Source organism: Bos taurus, chromosome 12 (genome assembly GCF_002263795.3).
Source record: "Bos taurus isolate L1 Dominette 01449 registration number 42190680 breed Hereford chromosome 12, ARS-UCD2.0, whole genome shotgun sequence".
NCBI lineage: Eukaryota > Metazoa > Chordata > Mammalia > Artiodactyla > Bovidae > Bos > Bos taurus.
This window is the reverse complement of record NC_037339.1, coordinates 86,809,287-86,829,634: the sequence shown is the minus strand read 5'-3', so window position 1 is coordinate 86,829,634 and position 20,348 is coordinate 86,809,287. Positions and strand designations below refer to the sequence as shown.

The following is a 20,348-nucleotide window of genomic DNA, read 5'->3' as shown; positions in this document are numbered from 1 at the left end:
AGGACCTGCCCTTCACACCCTCTGTCCTCTTCTGGCGTGGTTTACAGACACAGGAACTACTGGGAGTCCTCCCACCAGAGTCTGAGGCTGGGTTCTTTCCAACATGTTTCTTATCCTCCTGAAAGACACTTCACCCACGTGGTATAGCTGCTGTTGGTGGCACTGGGCTGCTGGTTACAGCCAGCTGGTCTCAGCATGCAAGCACCCTGCAGAAGCCCTGGGCTGCTTGGGCCTCCCCTCCCCTTCCCTGCCCTCCCCTCCCCTGTCCTGCCCTGCCCTCACCAGCCCTCCCCTCCCCTGCCCTGCCCTGCCCTCCCCTGCCCTCCCCTCCCCTCCCCTGCCCTGCCCTCCTTTGCCCTCCCCTGCCCTCCCCTCCTCTCTTCCCTGCCCTGCCCTGCCCTCACCAGACCTCCCCTCCCCTGCCCTCCCCTCCCCTGCCCTCCCCTGCCCTCCCCTCCTCTCCCCTGCCCTGCCCTCCCCTCCCCTCCCCTGCCCTGCCCTGCCCTCCCCTGCCCTCCCCCCCCCCGCCCTCCCCTCCTCTCTTCCCTGCCCTGCCCTCCCCTCTCCTCTCCCCTCCCCTGCCCTCCCCTCCCCCTCCTTGCCCCTCCCCTCTCCCCTCCCCCCTCCCCTCCCCTCTCCTCCCCTCCCCCTCCCTGCCATCTTAGAGGCAGAAAGCAGCTTTCTCCCCCGCCCTCGCCCTCTGCAAGCACCTACCTCCTGGGAGGAGGGGGAGGTTCCTAGCCCAGCGGCCATGGGGGTGCTCAGACGCCAGACACTCTGACAGTTAACCGCTGCCTTTCTTTTTCTCTTTCCACAGGAGTACTTTTATCCAAGGTACTTGGGTAAGTTGAAATCATGGCCTCCTTTAGTCGGGGAGACGTTATGTGTTGGAGGAGAGGTTGCTAAGACCTTGTCACCAAGTTGTTCTTGGAGGGACAGAGCTCCGTGACAGAGATGGGACCTCCGGGCTCACGGAGCAAAGCCTGGCCTGTGTCCCTAACCCTAACCCTAACCCTGCAGCCAGTGTCGCTGTTGGCAAACCTCCGCTCCACTCTGACCCCCAGCTCAGCTGGTTAACGGGGGAATATGGTTGATTTAGTCTCAGGACTCCCCGCTGTGATGTTACTAAAGACCCCGGGGAGCTCTTGTCTGTGTGGGGTGTAGCTATTGACACCATAAGACTAACTAAAGCTGGGAACATTAGAGATGATTTTGCTTAACTCGAACGACAAGATTGTGCAAGCAAGCCGCCTTGGCTGTCAAGCAGCGATGTCTCTGTGAGTGTTGAGGGGGAGGGGGGCTGGAAAGCCCCGCTGGACTTTGGGGGAACAAGAGGAAGACGGCCCGTCTCTCCAGGGCGATCTGGAAGTCCCCAGGGAACTGCTCCTTGATCAGTGCTGTTTTGAGGCTTGCTGGGGCGTCTGTACTCACGAGAGAGGCATCCGGGGCTCTCCCTTCTGATTGTGTCGAGTGCGCTTGGGTCACTTTTCCGCTGGCCTTGCAGCCTCTTAGAGGCGCTTCGCAGAGTGGACTGTGGTCGGCCCCGGGCAGCCCAGCCCGGGCCCCGTGTGGCCTTGCTCCTGGGTGTGCGGGTTTGTTTCCTCAGGAAAGGGCGACCGTGGTCCCCTGGCCGCCTCTGGTCCTGTCCACTGCTCATGCCCACGTCCTCCAATTTGCTTGAGCAGCAGCAACCTCCTGAAGGGCCAGTGAAGTGGCTCAGCACCCACTGTGCCCAGATGCACGTGGTTGCTCCCCAGCCCCGGCCCCGTGGGGAGGCCCAGTCGACTGAGTAGTGGGGGGAGGAGCTCGGTCTCCATCAAACCCAGGGCGCTGTTCCAAACAGGGTCAGGTTGAGATGGAGCTCAGGTCTCTGCCACGGTCAGAGAGCCTCCCGAGGGCCACCAGAGAGCCTTCTATGCAATGGCAGGAGCCTCCCCCGTCAAAGTCACAGGGGCTGGCGCCCCTTGGACAGAGCTCTGCCCGTTGGAGGCACCTGCTCATTTTTGGTGTTAAAATTCTGTGTCAGCATGAGCGCCTCTGTCAGGGGGTGACACCCCACTCCCTGTCTTGCAGAATGCATCAATAAACATGGATCTCCGTACCAAAAGAACCCAGCTTTCGTCACCTGTGTGCAAAGTAAGTGTGCTCCTGCCTCACAGCCCCTGAGTCTGGGATCTTGGGGTCTTGTGGTCATTCCCAGGGGCCCTGAGTGTCCCTGTGGCCTTCGGAGCCACAGCCTGAGGTCAGCCCCCTCTGCCCTGAGCCAAAGTGTGTGTGGCATGAAGTGCATACCTCTGCGAGGTGGAGGGAAGGCCCGTCTGGGCCCACATCCTGGTTAGTAGAGTCCCCTTTCACCGCAGCCACTGGTTCTGAGAATGCTCTCAGCCCACTTGGTGGGCAGCATGCCTGGTAAGCAAGGTGCACTGGCAAACTCCTGGGCTCTCTCCAGTTTTTTATTGTAACAAATAAACCAGAGTGGCCTCCTTGTCTCCCTGAGCACCTCTGCTGGGTAAGCTCCTAGGAGTAGAAGTACGAAGGGAAAGCTGTGTCCTTTCCCAGTTTTGACTCAGACCTGGCCCATTATCCCTACAGAGGGCAGGAGTGCCCCCAGTACCTGCACCAGCCAGCTGTACTTCTTTCTACTTTCTACCTCTTCCAGTAGAAAAGTGGGGAAACGGCCCTCAAGCCATTCAGTTTAGTTCTTCTTACTCACGAGTGAAGCCAAGCTTCACGTGTTTCTTTCTCTGCGAATGGTTTGTTCACATTCTTTGCCTGCCTTTCTCGGTTTGTAGGAGCTGATGATAGATTTTGCAGGTTAGCCGTTTGTAGTAAAGGTAGCAAGATTCCCCCTCAGCTCATCATGCATCTTTATTATTATTATTACTTTAAATTATCATACGGTAACACTGACATTTTTGGTGTCCGGTCACATGGCTTTCATCCACATGTACACACGTCTCAGCTGAACCTGACTCCAGGCCTGGCTCTGGCCTGAGAGTCCCGTGGAGCAGACACGTTATCTCTGCCCCCCTCAGCCTTTGGTGCAGCCGTCTGTGACCCGCCTGTCCCCACGAGGGCAGTGTCTTGGCACTTGCTCTTCTGAGCATGCCCTGCCCAGGTCATAACTTGCCATTGCCCTCACACTTCTGGAAGGAGGAGCAGAAGCCATGAGACTGGCCCCCACTGACCACGGCAGGTGCCGAGCATTCCAGTGCACAGGGCGGCCTCCCCGCCGCACCCTCCCCCCGCCATCAGCGGGCAGATAACCATTCACCTCCCTCCTGTGGGGCCTGGGTCAGGACTCAGCCCAGAGCCTGTCCGCGGGCTGCCTGCGTCCACCGAATTCCTCAGAAGCTTGGGACACCTGCAAACACACTCCTCACTCTGCCCCAGAGATGAGCTTCCCAACGAGGCAGCAAAGGAAAGCAGGTGGAATTCTTCCTGCTGGGAGTTGTCCGCCCCCAGGAGAAGGCGGGGTTGCCCTCTCGGCCTGGGGACCCTGAGATTTGTAAGGGGTGGTGTTGGGCATTCTAGGCAAATTCCAGGCGAAGGTAATGAACTCGGGCTTGTCTTTCTGCAATAACTTAAGTCTAACTGAGTGTTTTGGGTGGGGACACACCCTTGCCCAGCCGCCCCTCCCGTGGGGCCTCTGACATGCTGGGTGCTGCGGGGGGACAGTGGGACCATCCGGGTCGGGAGCTGCCTGGCCCCACGCACGTCCCCCACTGCCCAGGGGTCCCAGGCACACTCCAAGCGAGCTGGACGTGGGCCTGCTGAGCGCTCAGGGAGCAGGGGCCACTGCTTGAGTCTCAGGGGAAGCTGGACAGGGAGGTGGGGACCTGTACCTGCCTCCTGTGCCTGCCAGGGCCCTGTGACCCGTTCCCTGGGAGGTCCAGCTCTGGGACCCTGCCAGGCCTGGCCTCTCCCCCACTTCCCCAGGGCACAACCCCAGCCTCTAGCCTGGTGGGTGGGCGGCCGCTCCCTCCAAGCTGACCTGAGTTTCCTGGGATCAGTCGGGGCCTGGCCGGCCTGGTCTGTGACACCCTCCGGGGGAGGTGGGGTTCGGTGTGGCCAGCCAGGACCCGCAGGGGGACCTCAGTGCCCCCGACCCGCCTCAGTGCTCTCACAGCTCAGGGTCCCCTTCTCTTTGCTTTCCACTCAGAGCTGCCTGACCAGTGCTCTCCAGACCCCTGCAATAAGAAGGGGACCCATGTTTGCCAGGACCTCATGGGCAACTTCTACTGCCAGTGCAGAGACGGCTGGGCAGGGCGACTTTGCGACAGGGGTAAGGCTGCATTGCCTGGGGAGATGGGGGTGTCAGGACACCCCTCAGGGCCGCCCAAGGGCCTGGGCTGGCAGAGGACACAGCCACACCAGCCTGTCTGGCTGCAACAGGAGTGAGGAGACTTTGAGGGGATGCCAGCTGTGTGGGGACACAGGACCCTCGCTGGTCCTCTCCCAAGGAGAAGATGGGTGCATGGGGCCCTCAGCCTCTCAAGTCCTCCTGGGGGCGTGGACGTCTGGACAGCGGGTGTCCTGCTGCCCCGGGCAGGGCTCCATCCAGCTTGAAAAGCCACCATGCGGAGCCCCCAGCAGTGCCCAAGCCAGGCCAGCTCTTCCAGGGCGCCGGGGGGCGGGGGGGCACACCCTCCCTGAGGCACACCATCTGGGCCCCCACTGATCAGAAGGGAGTCGAGAGCAGGTTCACCTCCACCCTCCTTGAGTTTGCAGCGTGCTGGGTCAGCAGAGAAGATGCAGGAGACCCCTGGGACCTGGTTAGAACCCTCAGGCACCCCTTTGCTGCAGAGGGAGCCCTGAGCCCCTCAGACCTTGCTGTCCAGCCACAGAACTGGGTCCCTGTGCCCCCCACCCAGGACCTGGGGGTGGATTCCACGGGGCTGGGGCTGCAGACGCTGCCAAGTGTTCCAGGCGGTCATGGGTCCCCTCTGGCTCCGTGTCCTTTTCCCAGATGTCAACGAGTGCAGCCAGGAGAACGGGGGTTGCAGCCAAATATGCTACAACCAGCCGGGCAGCTTCCAGTGTGCCTGCCACGGGGGCTACATGCTCTCCCCAGACAGTCGGACCTGCCTCGGTGAGCCTGACCCAGGACCCCCCCGCCTCTGTGCTAGCCTGTTCGCTTTTGCAGTTGCCAGAAGTCGGCAGGCTGAAGCCTCAGTCGCTTGGCTCCTCTGCAAGAGGCTGAGGCTGTGGCTGGCTCCTTGGCTCTGGAGGGAGGGCAGGAGGGTGTCCCGCAGACACAGCACATGCCCAGGCTTGTCCGTGGCCACGGGCCCCAGAGCCGGGACACAGGCTGATTCACTCAGATCTGTGGACGGAGCCAGCCCAGCTGGGAGGCCTGCCTGCTGCTCGGGGAGAGGGGGTGGGGTGATCGCTGGGCCTCCTTCCTGGCCACGGAGCCTGCAGACGTTCCTTTGACCTCAGGGCCCCGGACGCCTTGTGAGGAGGTGCGGGCAGGACGCCTGGGGTCCCACTGCTCACTGCTACAGGATCAGAGCTCACAAATGGTAGAAAGGGAAGGTGCCTTTAATCAGAGTGCTGAGGAGATGGTGGGCTCAGCAGCCCCCAAAACCACCTCCGAAGCCTCGGCTCAGCCTTGAGAGCTTTTAAAGGGATGCGGGAAGGAGCCTTATTAGCCACTGAGACTGGGGTCAGCGTCCTGCTCCCCGCACAGAGTGCAGGCCCCTCAGCTCTCCTCACGGCCCCTCCAGGCACTGTCTTACTGTTCGGTCACACCGTTTGTTCGCGAGGTTACTGAAGGGGAAGCTGGGGGAGAGATCAGGTCATCTGTTGTTTATTTTTAGTTCTTTGATTTGCACAAAGAACCATTAAGTTAAGCAAGGTGCTGTGTGAAGGTGTGCTTGGGCCAGAGACAGGCAAGCAGGGCAGGGCCTGGTTAAAAGCTGGTTACAACGCAGTTTTGCTAAAGTGATGAGAAAGGGGGCTTCCTGCTGAGGGCAGAGTCCTGCAAAGGGCTGCTCGCAAGTGCGCACTTACCAGAACATCACTGCGTCTCTGAGGGGTTGAGCTGGAGGTCTGTCTTCTGTAACTTGCTGCTGACACGGGCGCCACGCTCTCAGAGGGAGTGATGTCTATGTAGGCCTGGAGCATCTCTTTGCTGACGGTTTCAGTTGCCTCCTTACACATACGGGCAGAACAAACGATTCTGATGCCCACAGAGACAGACTGTCGGGAGCGGTAGTGTGAATCCCATTCTGTCGAGGCCACAGGTTTAGTCCTGCTCAAGACAGAGCCGCTTCCGGCATCTGCAGTCTGCTGTTCGTGCAGTCTGCCTCTTGCCTGCAGCGGCAGTCACAGCCTCTGTAAACCTCCTCAGAAATGCTCATCCGACACTGAGTGTGACCGTGGTCCTGATCAGAACTGCTGTTTCGTGCTTATTGGTGGGGGGCGTGGGGGTGCTGCAGGGTTCTGCTCGAGGCCTCCAGGATCCTACCTTACCACTCCCGCCCCACTGGCTTCCCAAGGCTCCAGTCACCAGCCTTCCTCTGAGAAAGGTCTGCTCTGGAGTGAAGCAGAAGGCAGCTACCCTGCCCCCCCACTTCTGCAGTCAGTCTGGGGCTCCCCACAGCCAGCCCCCGGGGCACCCCAAGAAACCACTGCAAGCTGCCCACTCCCCAGAGGCACCCCTCTCTCACCCCCTCTCTCCCAGAGGCAACTCGCTTGCCCACCTCCCTCTCCCCATGAATTCCCATCTGTCACGGCAGCATGAGGGGTCAGGGCCCGGGGTCTGGAAGCCCCAGGGGGGCCCTGAGCACAGACGCGGCTCGGCTCTCTTATCTGGAGAAACCGCCTCCAGTCCATGCACATCGGTGCCTCCCGGGCCTGACCAGACGCGGGAGGCCTCCTCGTGTCCCGGTGGCGGGTCCCATCCCCCGCTCTTCACAGCCGTCTGCCTCCCCCTAAGAACGCACTTCCAGGCAGGCTGTGTCATAGGGCAGTCATTGTGGGGTGTGGAGGGTGGTGCTCAGGGACCCAAGGGCTTCTCCCCCCACTTCTCCAGGGGCCCTTCTCTACTCAGGCTCAGCCTCTCTTGTGCCCACAGCTGCCGGGGCAGTCCTGAGGGCCGGCCCAGACTGCGGGGCTCAGATTCTAGGGAAGCCCTGTGCTGTCCGTGTGGGTGCCCCAGGAACTGTCACCGCTCTGAGAAGCGCCCTCTTTGGAAAACCCCGAGGGCCGGCTTTGAACCTCTGGTCGACCTCGCAGACCACCCAGGGGTGAGGCAGCCTCCGGCTCTGAGTGAATCCAAGTATCCCGCATCCCTGGCTGCAGGACAGCAGGGCGGGCCCTGTGCCTCCCGTTAGCAGGACTGGTCGCTACTTAGCATGTTGGCACGGGCCCCGCCCCGATGCCGGTTTCGGGGTGTGCCTGCAGACGCGGGCCCGATACCTGCCTTTCTCCTGGTGTCACTGTTTCCTTAGCAGCCCTGCAGTGAGGCACAGTCTCATCATGTCCTCTGTGGTCAGCCCTGAGATGCTGAGAGCGAGGGGGTGGGGACCCTGCACCCGTGGGGCTGGGCTCCTGGGGTCTGCTCTGAAGCGCTGCCCAGCCTTTGCGGATGAGTCTCTGGGCACTTTCTTGGCTGCCAACAGGGGACCACCCAGAGGCCAGTCATTGCTCATCGTGAGCTTTCGTGGAGCCAGTTAGGTTGAGCAAGACTGCAGGGTGGGCTGTGAGCTTTCCCTACGATTGTGCTGAAGTATCGGCAGCTGAGGGCGGGGGCTGGCACTGCTGAGCCAGCATGGTGCGGGGTACCTGCCCATGGCCCCCAGTGTGAGTGTGGTGCCTGCCTGCCTGGGGACTCTGCTTGGCACCTCCCACCCCTGAATAGCTGGGGGCTGGTCTGGACCCACTGCCAGCCTGGCTCACGTGGGCTCGGCCCAGCCTGGCTCCTGCAGTGCCTGCCGGCACTGACAGTGGGGGCCCTGCGGGTTTACAGGCTTCCTGCGGGGAGCACGTGGATCATTCCCGCCATCTCTGGGAGGAATCTTAGTTTCCACATCTGAAATGTTTGCCGAGCTGCCCTTGTGACAAAGTCAGGAGTAGCTCTGAGTCTTTGCGGGCAGATCTTATTTGAAGTACCAGTTGCACTTTCTAGAAATTCCCTCTGTCTCCTCAGGAACCAGCTCTTGGCTGCAGGTTTCTCCTGCTGATACTGGTTTGTCCATGTGGCAGAGGGGAAGGAGCCTCAGGACGACCCCGGACGGTCACTGACCGTGGCTGTGGTGCTGGTTTCCTCGGGCAGACCTCAGTGTGAGGCCCGTGCAGTCAGCTTGATGGTCGGGGGGTCTCTGGGGATGCGGGTGGGACTTGGGTTAAAAGGCCCCAGAGGTACTTTTTTACCTTCCTGGATTACTGTCATTTGAATTAGGCAACAGCTCTGTGCACCAGGCCAGCCAGTGCCCCACAGACAGGAATCCGCCTTCTCAACCAGGCCCCGATCAGAAACTCCCCACCCACCCCCAGCCCTGCTTCTGGGCTGGGGCTGAAAACCCAAGGGTTAGAAGGAAGGGAAGAGACAGCAGAGGAGGGGGAGAGGGGAGGATGGACAGGGGGAGGGGGGCAAGGGGCAGAGGAGGGGGAGGAGAAGAGGGGGAGGGGGACACTGCACTGACTCCGCCAGGCGAGGCTGGGCTCCCCCCGCAGAGCTGGCCGCCTCTCCACAGTTCCTGGCCAGCGGGCAGCAGCTCCTTCCAGGCCGGCTGCCAGCAGGCCCTGTGGACCTGATGCAGCTGGTTTTTCCTGCAGACGTAGACGAATGTGTGGACGCGGGCGCCTGCGGGGCGGCGCGGTGCCAGAATCTGCCAGGCTCCTACTCCTGTGTCTGCGACGAGGGCTACGTGTTCAGTTCACAGGAGAAGGGCTGCCAAGGTACCTACCTGAGGCCACGTGGGACACACAGGCACACACAGGGCGCCATGCTCCAGGGAGCGCTGTGCCGTGTGCCCCCCGAGGGGCTGAGCACCTGCACACGCGTGGCGTGGCCCCTGCCGCACCACACGCGCGGCGTGGCCCCTGCCTCACCACACACACGCGAGGTAGCCCCTTCCTCACCACACACGCGGCGTGGCCCCTTCCTCACCACACATGCGGTGTGGCCCCTGCCACACCATACACGCAGCGTGGCCCCTGCCGCACCATACACGCAGCGTGGCCCCTTCCTCACCTGCACACACATGGCCTGTCTCACCTGCACACACGTGGCCTGTCTCACCTGCACACGTGACGTGGCCCCTGCCTCCCCTGCACACACGTGGCCCCTGCCTCCCCTGCACGCACATGAAGTGGCCCGTCTCACCTGCACACACGTGGCCTGTCTCACCTGCACACACGTGACCCCTGCCTCCCCTGCACACATGTGGCCCTGCCTCCCCTGCGTGCACATGAAGTGGCCCCTGCCTCCCCTGCACACACGTGGCCCCTGCCTCCCCTGCACACACGTGGCCCGTCTCACCTGCACACACGTGGCCCATCTCACCTGCACACACGTGACCCCTGCCTCCCCTGCACACACGTGGCCCCTGTCTCACCTGCACACACATGGCCCCTGTCTCACCTGCACACACATGGCCTGTCTCACCTGCACACACGTGACCCCTGCCTCCCCTGCACGCACGTGGCCCCTGCCTCCCCTGCGCGCACATGAAGTGGCCCCGCCTCGCCATACGTGCGATGTGGCCCCTGCCTCCCCTGCATGCGTGTGATATAGCGCCTGCCTCTCGTGCAACTGGCCACTCCCCAGAGACACAGGGAGGCGGCAGGCAGGGCCCTGGCTCTTGGGCAGCTGCCTTCTCTCCTGCCCCCAGTGCACCTGGCCCAGCTGTGTCCAGGGGCCCAGACAGCCACACTGCCTCCCACTGCCTTCCTGCCTGGGGCCCATGGCTGCCCCTCCACGAGGAAGGAGATGGGTGGTCCCAGCCTGCCTCCCCAACCCCCAGGCCATCCCGGCTCCCCGACCCTGGCCACTGTCCTGGGCACAAACCCACACCCGAACCGTGAGCCTGGCGTCCTGTGTGTGCCGACCCGGCCGTGCTGACGGCCACCATCCAAGTGTGCAGCTGTGTCCCCAGGAAGGAGCCGGTGGGAGCCACGCACCTGGGCCGCCCAGGGCTCGACGCTGGGCCTCGCATCTGCCGAGGTGCGATGGGGCAGGCGCTGGCGGCCCCCGGGCTCAGGGGCTCCCTGTGGTTGCAGACACGGACGAGTGTGTGGAGGGGCGCTGCGAGCAGGTCTGCGCCAACTCCCCCGGGAGCTACACCTGCCACTGCGACGGGCGCGGGGGCCTGAAGCTGTCCCAGGACATGAGCACGTGCGAGGTAGTCCCGGGCGGCGGGCGGGGGCAGCAGGGCCCGGGCTTCGGCGCCCCCGCCTGACAGCCGCCACCCCCGCCCCGACAGGACATCCTGCCCTGTGTGCCCTTCAACGTGGCCAAGAGCGTGAACTCTCTGTACCTGGGCCGCATGTTCAGCGCAATGCCCGTGATCAAACTGCTCTTCAAACGGCTGCAGCCCACGAGGTGAGAGGGCAGGAGGGCATCCAGCCCCGAGGGGACATGGGCACAAGGCTGCCTGGTCAGGGGACCTGCTGCCCAGCACAGCCACACGGGTCTCAGGGCTGGTGCCGCCCTTCCCTGCCCAGCGACTCACTGCCAGCATCAGCGTGAAGATGGCTCCCAGCCTGCCCACCTGGCACTTCCTGAGGCCGGGCCATCCCATGCCGGGAAGGGCCACACGCTGCAGCTTACGGTGATGCTTTTGTTCCCACTGGCCCGCAGACTGGTGGCTGAGTTCGACTTCAGGACCTTCGACCCCGAGGGCATCCTGTTCTTCGCTGGAGGCCACCGGGACAGCACCTGGATCGTGCTGGGCCTGCGGGCTGGCCGGCTGGAGCTGCAGCTCCGCTACCAGGGCGTGGGCCGCGTCACCAGCAGCGGGCCCGTCATCAACCACGGCTCGTGGCAGACGGTGAGTGGGGCCCCCGCAGCCCTGCCCAGGACCCCGCAATGCTCACCACGTACACTCCCTCAATGGTCAGCAGGCACGGCCCCAGCAGGACGGCCCTGGCAGGAAGCCTGCACCCTGACGGGCGTTACCTCATCACAGAAGCTGAGCTGGGCTTCCACTGCCAGGACCACAGTTCTCAGTGGACCAGCTCCACTGGGGCCGCCTGGCTGTCTGGAGATGCTTCTGTCTGTCACACCTATAGGTGGGGGCTCCAGGCCGCTGGATTGAGGCCAGGAGAGCCACTGGGCCCCTGCAGCACACAGGGCTCCCGTTCCCAAGGACCCTCCGGTTCAGACTGTCAGCTGCCCCGAGGCTGAGAACGGGCTGAGATCTGGGTGCCTGCCCCGCTGCCTCATGCTCTCAGTGGGGGTCAGGGTCGGCCGTGACTCACGACACCGTCCTGGGCTCTGCCTCCGGGCCTGCTCCCATCCTGCTGACCTCCAGGGCTCACACTTGGCTGCCTCTCGACGGAGGCACCCTGATTGCCCAGGGCCTGGCCTCCGGCCATCAGCTCTGTGGGTGCCACGCCGCCTGGAGCAAAGTGGCCTGTGCCACACGGGCTTCCTCCCAAGCTGTCAGCACTGGGCTTTTAGAAGTAAGTGCTTGAAAGAGAAATGGGAAAAGCATTCTTTTTCCCTTTAGAAGTAAAGATAAAATGGAAAAAGTTGCCCTGGCCTCCATGAATAAAAGCGCTGTAGACATTTGCTAGTGTTTCCACCCCATCAGTGGGTCCAGCTCCTCCACTCCTAGACGCTTAAACCCCAGGCACCATCACGACAGCAGGAGGAGACCTTCTGCAAAGGGACAGATAAGATAGTCGCTCTGCGGGGAAGCTGTCCTCGGGGTTGAGGACGCTCCATGTGTGGGAGCCCGCTGCTCCAAGCTTGAGGTGCACAAGGGGCCTGAGCACCGCCGGGACCTCTGCCGGGGAGTGGGGCTGGGGGAGGCACGACCAGTGGGTGCATGGCCCCAGCACCCCGCCCACCCCGAGATACACCCGGCCCTTGAGCCGCAGGCCAGGCTCCATGACGATCTGCCTGCTCTCTGGTGCTCACCAGATCCCCCACCCCCTACTTTGCCTCCTCAGCAAACTCAGACCCCGCACCTGGATGTTTCTCCACCTGAGCCGAAAAGGAAACCAGGGGCTTCTGGGGCTGAGGAAGATGCTCCGAGCACAGAGTGACAGGCTTTAAACTCTCCTGCAAGGAGAACAGGGGAGAGGGGCAGTGTTACAGAGAATCCATATGCTCACTCAGCGTCTGGTCTGTGCCAGGCACTGCCCGGCTGCAGGAAATGCCAGGGTAGAAATTGTGCTCCCGTCTAAGCATGCTCAGCTGAGGGCAGAGAGGTGAAGGGCCAGGGTGGAGCAGAGAACCCCGGGCTGATGCGCGGGGACAGTGACCCCAGGTTCCTGCAGCAGCTCCCTGGCTAAGGCTTGATGCGGGGCCAGAGATGGGGAGGGGAGGCTCCCTCGCAGGAAGGGGGACGAGGGGGTGGAGCCGGCCCCTGGGGGAGTTGGAGGGCCTGAGCCACACCGTGGATGCCAGGGAGGCGGTGTAGGTGGTGAGCCTGGACCCCCGAGGCTGGGGGTCTCCTGGCCCCACGTGGTGATGGGTATTGGTACGCCAGGTTGGGCCCCCCTTCAGAAGGTGCACGTCCACCCTTATGGCACCGTGCTCCTCAGATCTCTGTCGAGGAGCTTGAGCGGAACCTGGTGATCAAGGTGAACAAGGACGCTGTGATGAAGATCGCCGTGGCTGGGGACCTGTTCCAGCTGGACAGAGGACTGTACCATCTGAACCTGACCGTGGGGGGCATCCCCTTCCAGGAGAAAGACCTCGTGCATCCTGTAAGCACTCCCCTTCATCCCTGGGGTCTGAGCCCAGGGGGCTGAGGAGGACAGAGACCACCGTCCTTAGTCCCTAGGGTCCGAGCCCTGGGTGGGTGAGGAGGACAGTTAACCACACTGACCAGGTCTAGCAAAGGATGTGGAAAAAGGCGAATGTCTCTAGAATATAACAAGCCGCAGGTGCAGTTATTTCGCCTATCTTGCTGTCTCTTTCTGTGAAACTCATTTGCAGTTTCATCTGAATTGATCATGAAAATGTCTATTTTGGAGAGGAGACAAATCACAATGAAATTATTCTCTCACAAAAAGAACAATGAACTTACTTTTTAACACTTTTTTTGGGCAGTTCCCAAGAACATTTTGGGTTGTTGACCCTGTTGGGGTTCCCGCAGGGGAAGTAAGACCTAATGAGAGCTCGGTGTTGGTCGTTTCTGAGAGTCCTGTCCCTTCTCACCCCCGGCGTGCTGGTGTCTGTGCCAGAGCCCCTGGCTCCGAGTTGGGTTTCCACAGCAGGCAGGAGGCGAGTCCACACGCTGAGGCTCCGAGTGGGGGGCAGTGTCGCAATGTGTCTCCCCTCCCCGAGGGCTGAGGGCTATCCGACACCCCAGAGTCCCTCCTGGTTTTCCAGAAGAGGCTGGGCTGGCCCGACCTGCTCAGAGCTGTGGCAGGTGCGGCTGAGCTGGAGCCGTGCTCCGGGGGCCTGGTGTGAGCACAGGCGTGTACACGTCCCCTTGCCCATCCTTCCAGGCAGCAGTCGGCACCCTGAGCCTGCCAGCCGAGGGGGACCAGGTGCCCCGAGCCTGCCACCCGAGGGGGACCAGGCGCCCTGAGCCTGCCAGCTGATGGGGGACCAGGCGCAGGTGGGGGTGGGGGCGGCCCTGACTGGGTCCAAGGCAGACCGACCGCCCTCAGCAGAGTCCATGCCTGCGGGCAGTGGGTTGCCACGAGCGTGACCAGCAGGGCGCCATAGGACGGACGGCAGCAGGGAGCCACTGGGGTCTCTGTCTCTCCAGATGAACCCGCGTCTGGACGGCTGCCTGAAGAGCTGGCACTGGCTGGATGGTGAGGACACCGCCGTCCAGGAGACGGTCAAGGCGAACGTGAAGATGCAGTGCTTCTCTGTGACCGAGAGGGGGTCCTTCTTCCCTGGGAGTGGGTTTGCCTTCTTCCACCTGGATTACGGTGAGTCTCCGCTCCTGAGAGGGGATGGCTGTGCTCGGCCTTCTGGCCCAAATTCCCCGAAACAGCAGCAGCAGCCGGTCCCCCCGGGGCAAGTGCCTGAGGGATGGCCGGCCCGGGCGCTGGGTTGCAGGGAGAATGGGACGGCGGAGGGCCTGTGGCTGAGACGGGGGACGCTGGGCTTGAAGCGGAAGCTTCCAGGAAGGTTCTGAGACGGGACACCCTTGAGCGCATCTGTGGTCACAGCGCTGTGGGCCGTGGGGAGGGGCCAAACCACCAGGAGTCCAGTGCTCCAGGCTCAGCAGGAAGAGATACGAGGAGGCCCCTGACGGAAGGGCCCAAGGCCCCAGCTGCGACTGTGCCTCAGAGAACTGAGGCTTTTCCAGCAGCTGCGGAAGCTATAGAGGAGCTTTTCTGTGACCCCAGTAAGAGGGGGGCGGGCGGGGTGGGCAGCCGGGGGCCAGGGTGGCTGCAGGGGACGGCGGTTCGCCCAGAGTCCCTCCCGCTTCTGTAGAGCAGGGCCCTTTAGTATTAAGCAACAGTCTAAATCAGTCACCCTGCACGCTGATAAGTGGGCACCTGGACGTTAGCTTTACGTCTGCCCTGAGGGGTCGCCCTGCACCGTGTGGGCCGTGGGGGTGGGGGCGCAGCGGTTCGCTTTGAGCCTGGACTCAGGACTTCCCCAGATTTCCTCGGGCAGGGCCAGAGTTAACCTCTGCCCCCAGGAGGGCACCGCTGTGCCCGGAGGCATTGCTGTGCCTGGGCGCGCGGCCTTGGTGGCCTTTGACGTGAGGCTGTCGGGTGGCTCTGTGTCGCGGCCTGGGAGACACCGCACATGGACCCGTGAGCCTCTTTCCTCAGGTGGCAAGGTGTGCCTCACCCCCTGCCCGGCATGCCCCCAGCGTCTGTTTCCAGACTCTGAGCCTGTCACGGTTGAAGGTGCACACGTGACCCTCACCACCCTGCGTGGCCCAAGCGTAGGGACGGTCTATTCGGGTCAGAGATGGGACCTGCTCCCCCCTCCCCATTTCTGTCTTGGCTTTACCTGTCATGAGCGCCACCAGGTCACCCAAGGAGAAACCTTCACTCCTGACTGCAGCTCGTACGGAGCTCACGCCGCCCCTGCAGCCCTTGCTTCTGTGCGCGCAGACCCGGGGCGTCCTTGTGGCAGTGGGTGTCACATGCAACACGCTGGCGGCACGGCCCCGCTGCCTGTGTGCCCGCCATGGAGGCAGCCACTTGGCTGCGGGGCTTATTAGATCTGCAGGTTGAAAAGGCAGAGGCCACACGGCAGTCAGGACTGGCGCCTCTAGGGCGCCTCAGGCTGGGCCGTCCTGTCCTCAGTATGACACAGAAGGGACGTGTCAGGAGTTATAGGCACCATTCTCAGTGGCAGGTCAAAGATCTGGACTCTGTGGGTCTTAAAGCCCCAGAAGCCGTCAGGCAAGGGGCATGCGGGTAATACCCCTCAGCACCCAAGGAAACCTCCCAGGGGAGCTGAGGCGCTGGCCCCTCAAACACGCTTCTGGCAGCCAGGCCCCTCTCCCCACCTCCTCCAGGGGACCCCGCAGAGATCGCCGCTCTCCCCACCTCCGCCAGGAGGACCCTGCAGAGATCGCCCCTCTCCCCACCTCCATTGGGGGACCCCACAGAGATCGCCACTCTCCCCACCTCTGCCAGGGGGACCCTGAAGAGATCGCCCCTCTCCCCACCTCCGTTGGGGGACCCCACAGAGATCACCGCTCTCCCCACCTCTGCCAGGGGGACCCTGAAGAGATCGCCCCTCTCCCCACCTCTGTTGGGGGACCCCGCAGAGATCGCCACTCTCCCCACCATCAGGGATGCAGGGAGACTTGGCAACAGAGGAGAAGGCTGGGTTGGGGGTTTTGTTCGTTGCCTTTTCCAGTTCTACGTGTGTTCAGCTCAGTGAACAGTTTTCAGAACTGATCGTTACGTCCCTCTCTGGGGTGGGGACCTGCACACGATTCATGGGGCTCTCGGTCTGCTGGCAGAAAAGACCAGTGCAGGGCAAGGCCTGACCCGAGTGGCCTTGCCAACCTGCTGCATCCCGAGAGGTGGAAACGCTTAGAAACCGAGGGGGCAAGGTTTCCTTCCGGCCCCTTCAGCAGCCATGGCTCAGCTGGGAGGAGACACGAGGTGGTGTTTGCGTCTGAGACCCGGACCCACCACGGCTACCAAGGGTGCTCTGGAGCATGACATACGTGACGCACGGCAGGCGGCTTGTCACGCACACACATGCCTACCGAGTTCTGTAACACGTGTCCTGTAAGCAGCGCCAGCCCCGCGGAGCATCGATTAGAGCGGAAAAGCGCGGCCCGGGAAGGAAGATTGGACGCAGTGTCCGGCAGCTTTCACTGCCTTCCCAACCCTTCCCGGTCCTTCAGTTTGCGGGGCTGAGCCTGTGCGATGGGTGGGCAGGCTGAGCCCCACCCCATTCCTGTCCTGGGGGCGGGGAGTCAGGTGCCCAGGGGATGGTCCCAGCCAGACTGGGTGGGGCGGCCGGTGGCCACTCAAAGGGGTTCTTGAGGAGTGAGCACGTGGCTATTCTCGGTGGGCTGGGGCCTCTAGAGTCCAATGCCGGGCTCCCTGTCAGTTCCTGACGGCCGGGCCACTGAGCCCCGAGCTACCGGCTTCCCGCTGCCTCTGCCGCCCGGGGCCCCGCGGGGCCCAGCCTGCCACCTCTCCGCTGCGCTGTCTGGACTGCCTGGTGATGCGTGGCCTTCCTTGCAGCACGGATGTCCCCTGCCGGCGGGACGAAGACCACCTGGGCAGTGGAGGCCGTGGCTCGGGTCCGCCCTGCCGCGGACACCGGGGTGCTGCTTGCGCTGGTGGGCGACCACCAGGCCGTGGCCCTCTCCGTGGCGCTGGTCGACTACCACTCCACCAAAAAGCTCAAGAAGCAGGTACCGCTTGCTGCTGCCCCCACCCCCCAACCCTCGCTCTGAGACGGAGCCACCGTGAAGCTCAGCCCCACCTCTCGCCCTCCAAGTTCCAGCGCCCACCTCTCAGCAGCGTCTCAATGGCCTCTGGTGGCTCAGGGACGGTGCTGGAGTCCTGCAGGCTGGCTGTGCAGTGGGGAGACCATCCTGCCACCCCCAGCGGTGTAGATAATTTGAATTAATCACTTGTATTTAAGCCAAATGATTTTGCTCACAAATGACGTGTGTGAGTGTACAAACAGGCCCAGACCCTCACCAGGCCTCCCCCGGAGGCAGGCAGGGCTCTGAGTATCCGCCCCTGGACGGGCCGCCGTCACCTCCATACAGTCCCTGCCCCACCCCTGACCATCACTGGTCACCGCGCTGGCTGTCTTCTCAGAGAACAGGCAAGAGTAGTGGAAATGGGTTTATTCTCCCGCCTGTCCCAAGAGGGGTGTGTTCCCCACGTCAGCCTACCTGCGGGAGCCATCAGCTCCCCTCCTACTGCGGCTGCAAGCTGATGGGCACAGATCCAGGCTTGGCCCCTCTCTGCTATTTCTGTGGCAGCGCCACACGCAAGGGGCAGCTCTGCCCTGAGTCCTGGCCACACACACAGTGGGAGCCCTGGTCACTTCTGCCCAGACCGACGCATGTGTGGCCCTGTGACCGGAGCGTGTTTCCTCCACGTCCCCCCCAGGGACATGCAGCTCTATATGTTGGTCCTCAATCACGTTGGAGGGGGTCCAGCTCCCCCTAATTCACACATGTAGAAACCATGTCCTTGTCACACTCTGGCCATAAGTGACCCCACCCACAGGAGACCCATGGACCTCGGCAGGACAGGAGGGCCCACGGGCGTGGGGCCACCAGCCCGTCCGCCCCAGTCAGCTGTGCCTCTCCCCACAGCTGGTCGTCCTGGCCGTGGAGGGCGTCACCTTGGTCCTGATGGAGATCAAGGTCTGCGATGGCCAGGAGCACGTGGTGACCATCTCTGTGAATAAGGACAGGGCCACCCTGGAGGTGGATGGCACCCAGGGCCAGAGTGAAGTGAGCCCAGCGGGGCTGCAGGAGCAGCTGGCCATCCTCGGGAGACACCTGGAGGGCTCCGTGCTCACCTTCATCGGGGGGCTGCCAGGTAGGGGCCCCGACTTGCTCCCCCGGCAGGGCTGGGCGCTCTGTAGGGAAGGGAGGCAGGAGGAGCCAGTCTGTGGCAGCATCGTGTGAGCGTGTGGGGCCCGGCCCAGCCGCTGTGGGGTCAGGCTGACAGCACTTGGGGGGACACATCGGCCTGAAGCTGTTCCCCACCCCACACCTTCCAGGAACACCCCCATGGGTATCAGATGGTGGGTCTAGGCCACACGGGGAGCCAGGCTCTCCAGTGCCCCACCCCCGAGGCCTGGTGTCCAGCTGCCTGGGGAAGCAGGCCAGGTGAGCCTGCCCCCGCCACATCTGGAGGTGGTATCCCAGCAGACTAGGGGAGATGGGAGAGGCTGGGCCTCCCACCACTCAGGCGGGTCTCCACTTGTCGCGGACCGAGGCGCGCTGTCTTGGCCGCCAGACTCCAACTGCGTTTAGTTTTAGTAAACAGAGCTTTGAAGAGGATAAGAGAGCCTGGAAGGCCTGGGCATGACTCATTCGGGATGAGGAGATAATATTTAATGGATGTGACTATCTGTGTGTCCATCTGTGGGGTCGGGGTGCTGTGGTGCTGTGCCAAGCCTGGTGGCAGGCGTCTGCTGCCCGCCGGGGCTCGTGGCTGAGCTGCATGATGACGCTCTGCCGGAGACGCGGCGGGGCGCCCAGGCTCCGGGCGGCTCACCCACTAAGACGCACTTGCTCTTTCCCCGCGGCCCAGACGTGCCCGTGACCTCGGCTCCGGTCACGGCCTTCTACCGCGGCTGCATGACGCTGGAGGTCAACCGGAAGGCGCTGGACCTGGACGAAGCCGCCTACAAGCACAGCGACATCACGTCCCACTCCTGCCCTCCCGTCGAGCCCGCCGCCTAGGCTTCTGGGCCGCAGACGCCCCGCCCCACGCACGCCGCAGCCTCCTCTCGACCCGAAGGATGGCGGCCGCGCCCGCGCCCGCGCTGGAGACACTGAACCCTCGCCCGCCGAGCCCCTCGGGGCCTCCCTGCCCGCGTGTAACATACGTGTACATAGAGGACTAACCTCACCGCCGCCTGAGCGGACCCGGGAAAAGAATTCTGTTATTTTTATCACCAGATGCTTCTTTCTGACTTAAAACTATGGAAAAATAAAATATTTACAGAACCTTTCTAGCTCTGTGTTGGCGGTGTCCGCTCCTTGCTGCTTTGCAGCGGGCCGTCACAGAGTCAGCCGCTGAGGGCATCCGTAAGTCCAGGGGCCGTCACCCCTGCTGCTGCTGCCCGAGGTTTCCCTGGTGGGGACGAGCTGCTTCACTGGAAGAGGCCGCGCCAGCCCCCCCTGGCGGGGCTGGAAGTACGGCAGGTCAGCACCGCAGGCTCCCCGACACGCCCCCCAGCCTCGGAGGCTCTCCGGTTAAACCGCGGGCCTATTTGCTCATTTTGAGGGGCCGGGCAGTGAGCGGGGTCTGCAGGAGGTCAAGTGGGCGGGGCCTCGCGCTCTGGCTCCAGGAGTAGCGGGCGGGGGGCAGCCACGGGAACGCGTGGGACCCACGGGTCTCGGGAGACCAAGCAGCTGCAGCAGGACACGCCCAGGACTGTGGGCACCATCACAGCATAGGCTGCAGGGGCATCTCCAGCACTTGCTGGCTCCATCCCCAAACTGGATTGTTTTTTATAATAGACTTTTTTTCTCAAAAGTGATTCTTTTTCAGACACCAAACCCCGAAGTGTATCCTGAAGCAGGTAAGCAGGCAGCCAAGTGTCGGGGCGCCATCTGCTCGGGTCTTGCCTGCTACCCACGGCTTCCTGGAGCTGGCCAGCATGGCTCTGAGAAATGGGGGGCAAGCACAGTCATGCCCATGCCCCACAGGGGACCCCCTGCTGCTCACCATCTGACCACAGGCGGCCTCAGGAGCCCAAAGCCACTCAGGCTGATCCACCTCTCAGCCCTGACACCACAGCATTCCCACCGAGCTCTCTGGTTTTCATCTACTCTGGAGACGGCTCTGGAATGTTCTGGAATGTTCCCCCAGTCAGCTGGGAGCCTGCACCTGGCCGCCCCCTCTCTCACAGAGGCCAGGACGGCCAGAGAGCAGACAGGACACACGCTGAGCTCCGGGACAAGACACCACAGACACAGGTGGAGGCCAGCTCTCGGGGCCATTTGACCACCGTGGGTTCATCTTCCCTCCAGGGAGAATGAGGCCCAATCTGTTTCCTAACGTGGTTTATA

The 20,348-nt window shown here is 62.8% G+C and overlaps 1 protein-coding gene across 1 annotated transcript in view; it reads left to right on the top strand.

Annotated features, from left to right (window-relative positions):
- Window positions 1-19,288, top strand: part of GAS6 (growth arrest specific 6) — a 28,458-nt gene extending 9,170 nt beyond the window's left edge. Inside the window, exons 3-15 of the mRNA XM_025000184.2 lie at window positions 818-842; window positions 2,074-2,136; window positions 4,163-4,285; window positions 4,970-5,092; window positions 8,785-8,907; window positions 10,231-10,352; window positions 10,434-10,552; window positions 10,811-11,000; window positions 12,724-12,888; window positions 13,902-14,070; window positions 16,819-16,991; window positions 17,913-18,141; window positions 18,862-19,288. Of these exons, the coding sequence (XP_024855952.1) occupies window positions 818-842; window positions 2,074-2,136; window positions 4,163-4,285; window positions 4,970-5,092; window positions 8,785-8,907; window positions 10,231-10,352; window positions 10,434-10,552; window positions 10,811-11,000; window positions 12,724-12,888; window positions 13,902-14,070; window positions 16,819-16,991; window positions 17,913-18,141; window positions 18,862-19,013 (1,776 nt within the window). The 3' untranslated portion in view covers window positions 19,014-19,288. The remainder of the gene's footprint in view (window positions 1-817; window positions 843-2,073; window positions 2,137-4,162; window positions 4,286-4,969; window positions 5,093-8,784; window positions 8,908-10,230; window positions 10,353-10,433; window positions 10,553-10,810; window positions 11,001-12,723; window positions 12,889-13,901; window positions 14,071-16,818; window positions 16,992-17,912; window positions 18,142-18,861) is intronic.
- Window positions 19,289-20,348: the final 1,060 nt, after the last annotated feature.